The sequence below is a fragment of the Ictalurus furcatus genome, chromosome 25 (assembly GCF_023375685.1).
Source record: "Ictalurus furcatus strain D&B chromosome 25, Billie_1.0, whole genome shotgun sequence".
Classification (NCBI taxonomy): Eukaryota; Metazoa; Chordata; class Actinopteri; order Siluriformes; family Ictaluridae; genus Ictalurus; species Ictalurus furcatus.
In genome coordinates, this window is record NC_071279.1 from 20,747,578 (window position 1) to 20,760,077 (window position 12,500).

General features: G+C 38.9%; 1 protein-coding gene across 1 annotated transcript in view; it reads left to right on the forward strand.

Moving 5' to 3' along the window:
* Positions 1-12,500, forward strand: part of meis2b (Meis homeobox 2b) — a 31,741-nt gene that overhangs the window by 6,768 nt on the left and 12,473 nt on the right. The window contains exons 4-8 of the mRNA XM_053613904.1: positions 3,914-4,113; positions 5,822-5,963; positions 6,171-6,221; positions 7,212-7,262; positions 7,344-7,484. Of these exons, the coding sequence (XP_053469879.1) occupies positions 3,914-4,113; positions 5,822-5,963; positions 6,171-6,221; positions 7,212-7,262; positions 7,344-7,484 (585 nt within the window). The remainder of the gene's footprint in view (positions 1-3,913; positions 4,114-5,821; positions 5,964-6,170; positions 6,222-7,211; positions 7,263-7,343; positions 7,485-12,500) is intronic.

Here is a 12,500-nt window from a genome sequence, read left to right on the forward strand (position 1 = left end):
TTTGGGCATATATTATTATTATTATTATTATTATTATTATTATTATTATTATTATTATTATTATTATAACGTTTGACTTTATTGTATATTTTATTTTTGACATTTATTAAAATCATTAGTGTTTAAAAAAAAAGACAAGACGGAAAATAAACTAAAATAAGAAATAAAATAAATGTAATCTTGTGTAAATTGAGTTTGGCCATGGAGTTTTTATTTAAATAAAAATTTAACACACACACACACACACACACACACACACACACACTTAAATCCCTCCCACGTGTGTGTCTCTCCGCCCATCTTTCTTTTCTTTCCTTTTTTCTTCTTCTCCTTTCTGACTTTTGGTGAGCGCGCGCGCAGAAACTGCAGCGGCATGATGAAAGGGACGATGGAGAGATTTAGGGATTTATTTTAGCTGCACTACAAAACATGAAAACTAGAAAATCCGCTGCATAAATGGAGGCAATAATCTGCAGCTGCGACATTCACTCAGATCTTCATTTCTGAATCGAGATTATTTTAAAACTGTGTTTGTTTAGTGATTTATTTATATCAGATTAATATCGGATCACACACACACACACACACACACACACACACACACACACACACACACTTTCACCTGAAGTGCTGATTTAAAGGAACCTGAGCTACAAACCTGCACGTGCTGATGGCGCAGAGGGTAAGAACACAAATCCCAAACATTCATACTCTTTATATCTCTGAGTAATTACAGACACATCTTTCACTTCTGTTAAATAAGATGTTTCATTAAATGTTTTTTTTTTATTGCACACCGTTTTTATAGGTTTATGTCTAACATGTGTGTGTTGTATATTATATACAGCTAATAATATATTTATGGTATATATCTACAATATTATTTAATATCTGGTATATATATGTTTATATATGTCACACTTTAATATTAATTATGTTGTTATACATTTTTATGATTAACATAAGATATTATTTATTGAGAAAATTAAGAAAATTATCAATGTGATGATTTATTATTATTATTATTATTATTATTATTATTATATACTTAACATTTTATTATTTAACATGAGACACTTATTATCATTTAAGTTATTTATTACATAGATACACTTTTACTTTTGAATTCTTCACGTGTTTCTACAGTGTATGAAGGAGTTACGTATTTATTATTACATTCTTAACACTTTAATATTTTTAATTTATAATCTCTTCCTAAATTATGTCATTATTATTCGTCATGTTGTTAATCTTTAATTTTTAGACAATGTGGAAATGCCTCTCTCTTTATTTATTTATTTATTTATTTATTTATTTATTTATTTGCTTTTTCTGTTGGAAAACTCAACACCACTTTGCATTAAACAGTCACGTGCACTCGTGTTCAAAATCATTTGAACATATCTTTTAACTGAGTATTTCATCAAAGGTGCTTCATCTGGGTTTTAGGTATTTATACTTTCAATTTTTTTTTTTCAATTCTTTTTGTGCTGAATCATTTACTCTAGCCTTGTGATTCTATTACACTGATTCTTATTACACCACAGTGCTGCTGAGTTCTGGACTGTGATTGGTCAGAAGGTGTTGATTAGTTTTCTAGAACAGCGGCTCTGTCAATAGTGCAGGTTTATATTAATGCACTCGTTCTGATTATTATTGAACGTTATGGTTTCTATAGTAAGGGCTCATTCACAGGACCGTGTACACTCCACCAGCTCCACTGATAATAAACAGATTAAAATTTTTGATAAGGTGATGTTTTCTTACATTAAGGAAAAGTTTATTTAACATATATGGAAGGAGTCTCCAGTGTCGGCGCTGTGTAACAGTCAGAAGTAAAGCTGTGACGTGTTCAGGACAGAGGAGTTTACACTTCTTTATGGTTTCTTACTAACACCACAAACTGCGGTTTTTGTATTATTAACTTGAAGAGAGGGAATAAAGAGAGAGAATAGAGAGAGAGAGAATAGAGAGAGAGAATAAAGACAGAATAAAGAGAGAGAATAGAGAGAGAGAATAGAGAGAATAAAGAGAGAATAAAGAGAGAGAATAAAGAGGGAGAATAGAGAGAGAATAAAGACAGAATAAAGAGAGAGAATAGAGAGAGAGAATAGAGAGAATAAAGAGAGAATAAAGAGAGAGAATAAAGAGAGAGAATAGAGAGAATAAAGAGAGAATAGAGAGAGAGAATAAAGAGAGAGAATAGAGAGAGAGAATAAAGAGAGAATAAAGAGAGAGAATAGAGAGAGAGAATAAAGAGAGAGAATAGAGGGAATAAAGAGAGAATAGAGAGAGAGAATAGAGAGAGAGAATAAAGAGAGAGAATAGAGAGAGAGAATAGAGAATAAAGAGAGAATAGAGAGAGAGAATAGAGAGAGAGAATAAAGAGAGAGAATAGAGAGAGAGAATAGAGAGAGAGAATAGAGAGAGAGAATAAAGAGAGAGAATAGAGAGAGAGAATAGAGAGAATAAAGAGAGAATAGAGAGAGAGAATAGAGAGAGAGAATAAAGAGAGAGAATAGAGAGAGAGAATAGAGAGAATAAAGAGAGAATAGAGAGAGAGAATAGAGAGAGAGAATAAAGAGAGAGAATAGAGAGAGAGAATAGAGAGAATAAAGAGAGAATAGAGAGAGAGAATAGAGAGAGAGAATAAAGAGAGAGAATAGAGAGAGAGAATAGAGAGAATAAAGAGAGAATAGAGAGAGAGAATAGAGAGAGAGAATAAAGAGAGAGAATAGAGAGAGAGAATAGAGAGAGAGAATAGAGAGAGAGAATAAAGAGAGAGAATAGAGAGAGAGAATAGAGAGAATAAAGAGAGAATAGAGAGAGAGAATAGAGAGAGAGAATAAAGAGAGAGAATAGAGAGAGAGAATAGAGAGAATAAAGAGAGAATAGAGAGAGAGAATAGAGAGAGAGAATAGAGGGAAGGATGGTTTATAGCGGATATAATGTAAGTGACAACAGGAACCTATCGAGGAATTTGTTCCACTGACGTTCAATGCCATTAAATGTAACTATAAATGGATAAAAAGTATGATTTGTCGTTTATTAATGAACATTACATTGTAATCATTGGCAAATTGCTGTGGAAATAATAGTACTAAGAGTGTTAATGTGTCATTAGTACACACTGCAGGTGTTCATCCTGTAAATTACTGTTCGATTAAAATCACAGATTATTGATTTAATTTGATAAAAATGTTTTTAATGATAAAATTACATATTTAAAAAAGCATGAAGATAAGTATGATATATGAGCTCCACCTCCCACACAGATCATTTTGTACACATACAATTACTGAGTGTAGTGCATTTTTTGATCTGCACAAAGTACTGGCACCCCTCTGACCCACTGGAACATGACCACCACTGAGCAGATATGATTCGGGTTGTGTTTCATTCTCAGTGCGCGTTTCCTTTTATAAGAGTCAGTATATTTCTGCAGATATGAAATCACTAAGGTGGAGCTTCCCTTATCAGACGTCCCTGATTCAGACAAAAGCATGGTTAATATCACAAAAGACGTTTCATAACCAGCATATTTCTGCAATGTTATTGTTTTTACACGAGTAGGAAACATGGCATGAGAGTGTGTGTGTTTCCTGTGTGTGTGTGTGTGTGTGTGTGTGTGTGTGTGTGTGTCTGTCTGTCTGTGTGTGTGTGTGTGTGTGTGTGTGTGTGTGTGTGTGCTTAAACTGTGTAATTTCCATACATTTACTTTGTCAGAAGGTTAGGGTTAGGGTCAGTGCCTAAGCAGTTCCTTTGTGTTTAGGGTTTAGCGGTAGTCTCTGTAATGCTTTATAACTGTAATGGGGATTAGATAGCAGAAGTAAAATGATGACCATGATGTCCATACTAGCTACTTGGACTTGTGACACAGTTTACAGTTTGTTTTTGATGCTTTTTCTTTCAGTATGAAGATTTGGCGCATTACAGCAGCATGATGGACGGCGTTGGCGTGTACGGAGATCCACATACACATCACCACCTAAACCATGCTCCTCCTCCTCCTCCTCCTCACACCAATCAGCCATACGTGACATCACACGGGCTCATGGCAGGCATCATGGGTGCTAATGATGGACTCAAACGAGACAAGGATCAGATTTATGGGTAAAATTCACACCATTCTGTAAATAAACTGTTTACCCCAGTTCTCTCTACAGTTAGAAAGAGGAGTGTAGGATTGTTTATTGTTTATAGTATTGTTTATAGTAGCTCCACATCAGCCTGATCTCTCTCTCTTAAAGTTAACAACACAAACAAAATCGCAGCTTGTCATGTTACTGATACCGTTATTCTCTCTGTTTATTCTCTCTTTATTCTCTCTCTTTATTCTCTCTGTTTATTCTCTCTGTTTGTTATCCCTCTTTATTCTCTCTCTTCACATTAATAAGACAAAAAAACAACAACACACCTTGTCATTTTACTGAGAAACAGTAAAGAAGTGTAAACTCCTCTGTGCTGAAGATGTGGGAAAACTTTACAGCTTCACCTCTGACTGTTACACAGCGCTGACACTGGAGACTCCTTCCATAAATAAACATATTATATAAAGATCTCCTTAATACACTTCAGAAAACTATATTAAATTACAGAAAATGAATCAACACCTCCTGACCAATCAGAATCCAGAACTCAACAGCGATAGCTACACACTATGCAGTTATCTTGCTCTTTGTAATATGTACTGAATATTTGATTAATTAATGCTGTACATTTATATGATTTTATTTTATAAAATAGGGTTATTCCTCTAATTTGTATGAATCCTGCAGTTTTATGGTGTTTCAGTTGCCAGACCGTTTAAGTATCCTAGATTATTGCTGTTTGCTTTTTCATTTCTGTAAAGTTAATTTTAAAATAATTCCTAAACACGATCTCGACAGCTAGCTTCATTTTCAAAGCCACATAAAGTCATCATGAGTAGCTAAATCAATCTGGACCTCTCTCTCTCTCTCTCTCTCTATCTATCTCTCTCTCTATCTCTACCTCTCTCTCTCTCTCTCTCTCTCTCTCTCTCTCTCTCTCTATCTATCTCTACCTCTCTCTCATAACTGGACATCTTACACATTAGTGTCACTGTAGAATGTAGTGAATACTATGCTGTACGAAGAATATCTGAATAATGTCAGCAGTCAGCAGTTTATGGATGAAAGTAGAGAACTGGGTTATTTTTTTTATTTTTTCAACCTGACTATTAATAATATACAATGACTGTTCAATAATTTTGCTAATCACATGTGGTGAACACAATAACACAATAACACACACACACACACACACACACACACACACACACACACATATATATATATATATATATATATATATATATATATATATATATATATATATATATATATATATATATATACAGTGTAATGTTTCCCACATCATGAATTAAGCAGAGTTCCAACACATCCTGAATCTTAATTTAATCACTGTTCATTAATTTAAACTCACGGTCATGGAAAGTAATGTGTAAAGATGTTTTGATTGCCTTGACCCCATGAGTCGGTCCCCACTATGTTCAGGAGTGGTGTGTTTGGGATTCCATTTAGTTCTGGTTGCAGTTTTATGCTATTTTACAACATAATTATATCAATGTGCAGTGTTCAGTGTCGGGGAATGTTACATCAGTCAGTAGAACTCATCAAGAAGCTGGTCACAATCAAATACGTTGAGATTCACTGATGTGAGACACTCTGACGTGATGAAGATGAGGATGAGGATGAGCGTTTGGGAAGAGTTAGATGATGAGGTATTATATCAGGCCGTGTGGATGTGAAAGCACATCTCTGTGTCTCTGGTTCTTCAGTCATCCTCTGTTCCCGTTACTGGCACTGGTGTTTGAAAAGTGTGAGTTAGCGACGTGTACACCGCGGGAGCCGGGCGGGGCCGGGGGAGACGTGTGTTCATCAGACTCCTTTAATGAAGACATCACCGTGTTCGCCAAACAGGTCATTAATCAACCGTATTCATTCATTAATGATAATCTATCAGGGAATATATCTGTTTAGCAAAATAATCATTTTACATCATACAATACCTTCTGTAATTTGTTGATTAATTAAAGCATTGATGATACAGAAATAATGAACATTGCATCTGTGATCAACATCAGCGTCATATTTATTTATTTATTTATTTATTTATTTATTGTTTAGATACGAGCAGAGAAACCAATATTCTCATCCAATCCAGAACTGGACAATCTGGTGAGAGACAATTTATACATATGATAGTTAATTAATATGATATTTCAAACTACATCTACATGCTAAAAAAAATTTATGAAAATATGACTGAAAATATGAACACATTAGATAATCTACCAATCTTTTCATGATCTGATTTGTTTGAGTGTCTGTTTCAATACCGTATTCTGTGTTCCCTGGAGGTGGATGATAGGTATTGTACCTGCCTTTGCTACGTCCTGTGGGCAACCATTTTAAACAGGAAGTGAGGTGGCAATGGGGTGTGGGAAGGGAGCAAATTTTTTGACCTACATGTGAGAGTACCTTGGAATGGTCTAAAGCCCTAGTTTTTTGCGTTATGATTTCTTTATTCCAATAAAATGTCGAGATTTTCTCAATCTGTTGTGAGTAGCGCCAAATACTCTGTCCCACACGGAATTGGCTATATTTCACTGAAAGGAAGCAATTACAGTTAGTTCTTTCAACTGTGACTGAGGTTTTTAATTATTTAATTATGTTCTTTCAAATAAAAGCCAATATAAAACATCCGTGTTATGTTATAAAGACGTATAACTGAAAACTTTCTATCACCTTTAGAAAATTTAGGACCCTTATTTGTTCCTTGATTGTTTCACTGAGGAAATTTAAAGCTTCTATGTAGAACAAACAAACAGGGTTACAACAAAGGTTTCCAAATAGAACCTAGAAATTAGGAAGCTAGGGACCCTTATTTATACAGTGCACCCTTAAAGAACCCTTGAGGAACTTGTTTATATATATATATATATATAGATAGATAGATATAGATAGATAGATAGATAGATACTTGCATGACAGAACATCAGGACATAAACTTTCAGAAAATAAGCAAATGAAGTAATGTAGCATGAATTCATGACAAATTTTGATTTGTTTGTTCCAGTTGATTGCAGACGTACCTGCACAGAGCTGTTGATATAGGTGTATAAAGAACAAAACCCACCAATAATTTCTCTTTTTCTTTCGTTTCAGATGATTCAAGCAATACAAGTATTACGATTTCATCTGCTTGAATTGGAGAAGGTAAATTAAAGATAATCTGCAGTCATGATGAAAATAAATGCATTATTCATCGACTCATTGTGATGTTGGTGTTCATTTCAGGTCCATGAGCTGTGTGATAATTTTTGTCACCGCTACATTAGCTGCCTGAAAGGAAAAATGCCAATTGATCTGGTTATTGATGATCGGGATGGATGCAAGTCTGATTTTGATGATCTAACATCCACACATTTATCAGATCACGTAAGATTTTATTTTTAATGATATGATTATCATTAACTACATTTTATACCCTACTGTAAATCTAAAAATTCACTCCCATTTATCGTGAATGGAGAAAGATACTGTATGATGCACTCCACAGACCTGGTCCTTTCAGGATAGTAATAATTATGATTATGGTGATGATGATGAGGATGATGATGAGGATGGTGATGATGATGATGATGATGAGGATGAGGATGATGATGAGGATGGTGATGATGATGATGATGAGGATGATGATGAGGATGGTGATGATGATGAGGAGGATGATGATGATGATGAGGATGAGGATGATGATGAGGAGGAGGAGGAGGAGGAGGAGGAGGATGATGAGGATGGTGATGATGATGAGGAGGAGTATGATGATGATGATGATGATGATGATGAGGATGGTCATGAGGATTATGGCTCATTAGAGTTTTAACTTTAAGACTGTCATATCAAACTGAAGTTATAAGTTGCTCAATAATGCAGAACTGAGTGTAAACTGTTCTTAGAAATTGCTGTCTTTACACTATCCAAGGTCTAGAAATCTCATGGTGGTCTGTAAGCTGTCCATGTGGGGCCATCTTCAGCAGCAGTGAGTGATTTTCAGATGAACAAGGTACCAAGCAGAAGTGGGTCTTTCACAGTGGAACAGGCAGGTCTGAAGGGCAGAAACAGTCAGGATCACTGGTATCTCATAAATAATGTGTAGCTCAACAGACAGCAAGAGAGAGAGAGAGATAGAGAGAGAGAGAGAGAGAGAGAGAGAGAGAGAGAAAGAGAGGTGGGGTGGGAGAGAGAGAAGACTGATTATTAGATATGCTCTTGTCCTGTAATGGTTTAAGAAGATGTATATTGTGTGCAGAGAGCAAGCAGGGACTCCGGCAAGATTAGTTATCACAGTATAACTAAAAGGGAGAGCCAGACAGGAACACAGACATGAGGCTCTCTGGGACATAAGGCGGCCAGCCACTCCACCATCAACACACCTGGGTGAAGGTGTGAAAGTGGGGGGGAGACAGCATCCAAACATCCCAGTTCACCACAACACTGTATACCTGTGAGCCTCTAGATCTGCTCCTTTACCTAAGAAAAAAACTCTTCACAAAAAGCTTGAGTAAACAAATATATTCTCAGCCAATGCAGTGTGGATAAGATTGGGGTGATGTGGTCATATTTTCTGGTTCTAGTTAGGACTCTTGCAGCTGCATTCTGGACTAACTGGAGGTTGTTTATGCTCCTACTGGAACATCCAGACAGTAACACATTACAATAATCCAACCTAGAGGTGACGAAAGCATGAACTAATATTTCTGCATCATGTAGTGAATATATTTCTTATTTTAGAAATATTTCTAAGATGAAAGAAGACTATCCTAGTAATATTATCTACATGAGCATCAAATGAAAAACTGGAGTCAATAATCACACCAAGGTCTTTTACTACTTGTCATATCACAGCAAACCAGTGACTTAATTTCACATCCTGCACCGTGGTCTACAAACATGGCCTCCATGGACTACACTTCCCACACACACACACATTCACCTTCTCCGGAATTCTAATCACACACACCTGTTGCCAATCTCACACTCACTCACTCCACACTATATAAGAGACTTTTTGAACACCATGACTTTGTGAAGTATTGAGTGTTATTACCATACCAAGCATTCATACCCTGTTGCTCGTTTTGATTCATGTACTTTGATCTTGTTTCTAGTTTCTCGTTCTCGATTCTTGTCTTGCTTCCTTCATGCCTGTTTGCAGATCGCCTGACCCATTGACAGTTTTTGACCACACTCTTGTCTCATGATTTGGATTTGTCTGTCTGCCTTTCTCAAATAAAAGTCTTTAATTGCATTTGCATCCATCCTAACCTCCATTACATGGATTACGTGACTGAATACTACGCCTAACCATGGATGCAGCAGAAAGACAGAGGAGACATCATGCCAAGGTAATAAGGAACACCCTACCGAGACTCAACTCTATTAAGCTTCCTCAATGGGTTGCCATGGATCCCCCAGAGCCATATGATGGATTTTCTGGCTACCCTGAGTATTTTCTCTTTGACTGACAATTGCATTTTTTGAGCCTTGTGCACCCCAAGCCTGACCAGAAGCAGTGGCTAGGGTTCATATTCCCCTGGCTCATTGGCCAAGCCTGGCAGTGGGCAGAGCATCTGGCCCGTACAGATTCCAAGGGTCAGCACAATGTAACTCAGTTTGTGGGACTATTAATAAAAGAGTTTGGGAGTCCAGAGCACACCCCCAACCTGGGGAAGGCCTGCCTCATAGATAAACCTGACTTGCCATTCACCACCTATTATGAGCAGGCAAACTGGATGACCTCCTCCACAAAGCTCCAACCTGAGACCCACGAGGTGGTCTCACCTGCAGACCTTCAACATGAGACCCAAGAGGTGGTCTCATCCCCAGAGCTCCAGCCTGAGACTCACAAGACTGTCTCATCTCCAGAGCTCCAGCATAAAGTCAAGCTCCTGCTAGAGGTCAATGAGGTGACCTCCCAAGCCATGTTCCTGTCTGAGGTCGAAGAGACGACCTCTCCAGCCAAGTTCATGTCCGAGGTCGATGAGGCAACCTCCAAAGCCACGCTCATGTCCGAAGTCGAAGAAATGACCTCCCACGCCACGTTCACGTCCGAGATCGAAGAGATGACCTCTCACGCCAAGTTTCTGTCCGAGGTCAACAAGACGACCTCCCAAGCCCAGTTCATGTCCTAGGTTGAAGAGACGACCTCTCGCGCCAAGTTTCTGTCCACGGTCAAAGTGACGGCCTCTCATGCAAAGTTTCTGTCCGAGGTCGAAGAGATGGCCTCTAACGCAAAGTTTATTTCCGAGGTCGAAGAGACAGCCTCTCACGCAAAGTTTCTGTCCAAGGTCGAAGAGACGACCTCTCATGCCAAGTTTCTGTCCAAGGTCGAAGAGACAACCTCTCATGACAAGTTCCTGTCCGAGGTCGAAGAGACGGCTTCTCACACCAAGTTTCTGTCCGAGATCGACGAGGCAACCTCCCATGCCAAGTTCCAGCTAAAGGTCGACAAGGTGACCTCCCACGCTGAGTTCCAGTCTGAGATCAACGTTGTGTCCTTCCCTGCCAAGTTCCATTCAGAGACTGATGTCACAATCAACCAAGTTATGCTCACGCTAGTGTTCCTCATGCCTGAAACCGACGTCCCGACCAACCAGGTTCTGCTCACGCCTGAAACCGAGGTCACGACCGACCAGGTTCTGCTCACGCCTGAAGTAGACATCTCGACCAACCAAGTTATGCTCAAGCCAGAGTCTGTCGACATGACCAACCAAGATCTCCTCATGCCTGAAACCAATGTCATGACCAACCAAGTTATGCTCATGCCAGAGTCTGTTGACATGACCAACCAAGAGCTCCTCATGCCTGAAACCGATGTCACGACCAACTCGGTTCTGCTCACGCCTGAAACCGATGTTACGACAAACCAGGTTCTGCTCACATCTGAAGCCAACGTCACAACCAACCAGGTTCTGCTCACACCTGAAGCCGACTTCACAACCAACCAGGTTCTGCTCACGCCTGAAGCCGACTTCACAACCAACCAGGTTCTGCTCACTCCTGAAGCCGACATTACGACCAACCAGGTTCTGCTCACGCCTGAAGCCGACGTCACGACCAACCAGGTTCTGCTCAAGCCTGAAGCCGACATCACGAACAACCAAGTTCTGATCACGCCTGAGTCTGCTGACACGGACAACCAAGTCCTCATGCCTGAAACCGACGTCACGACCAACCAATTTCTGCTCACGCCCGAGTCTGCTGACACGGCCAACCAGGTTCTGCTCATGTCCAAGTCTGCTGACATGGCCAACCGAGTTCTGCTCACTCCCAAGTCTGCTGACACGGCCAACCGAGTTCTTATCACGCCCGAGACTGCTGACACGGGGGGGGAATGGGTTCTGTCATATCACAGCAAACTAGTGACTTCATTTCCCATCTTGCACTGCGGCCTACAAACATGGCCGCCATGGACTACACTTCCCACATACACACGTTCACCTTCTCCGGAATTCTAATCACACACACCTGTTGCCAATCGCACACTCACTCACTCCACGCTATATAAGAGCCTTTTTGAACACCATGACTTTGCAAAGTATTGAGTGTTATTACCATACCAAGCATCCGTACCCCGTTGCTCATTTTGATTCATGTACTTTGATCTTGTTTCTAGTTTCTTGTTCTCGATTCTCACCTTGCCTCGTTTATGCCTGTTTGGTGATCGCCTGACCAATTGCCTGTTTTTGACCACGCTCTTGTCTCATGATTTGGATTTGTCTGCCTGCCTCTCTCAAATAAAAGTCTAACCTCCATTACGTGGATTACATGACACTGCTGCACATGATGAAACATGAAGTCCACCCAGAGTTACTGTGATCAGAAAGATTACTTCTAGCTGCATGTGGTCCTAGTAGAAGTTCTACTGTCTTGTCAGAATTAAGTAAAAGGAAGTTAATATGCATCCAACGTCTAATGTACTTTACACATTCCTCAATTTTACTAAGCTCTGGCTTCGCTGAAACATACAGCTGTGTATTATCGGCATAACAGTGGAAGCTAATTCCATGTTTATGAATAATTTCACCCAGATGTAGCATATATAAAGTAAAAAGCAGTGGGCCTAAAACAGAACCTTGTGGAACTCCAAACTTTACCTACGAACTGATAACGATCGGTCAAATAAGACCTGAGTCAGGAGAGGACTGTTCCCTTAATGCCAACGACATTTTATAATCTATCAAGCAGAATAGTATGATCTATAGTATCAAAAGATCCACTAAGGTCAAGTAACACAAGCAACGAGACACAACCCTGATCAGAGGACAGTAGAAGGTCATTTACTACTTTAACTAACGCTGTCTCTGTGCTATGATGAAGTCTAAATCCTGACTGATACATTTCATGAATGTTGTTCATATCTAAGTACGAGCATAGCTGCTGTGCTACAACCTT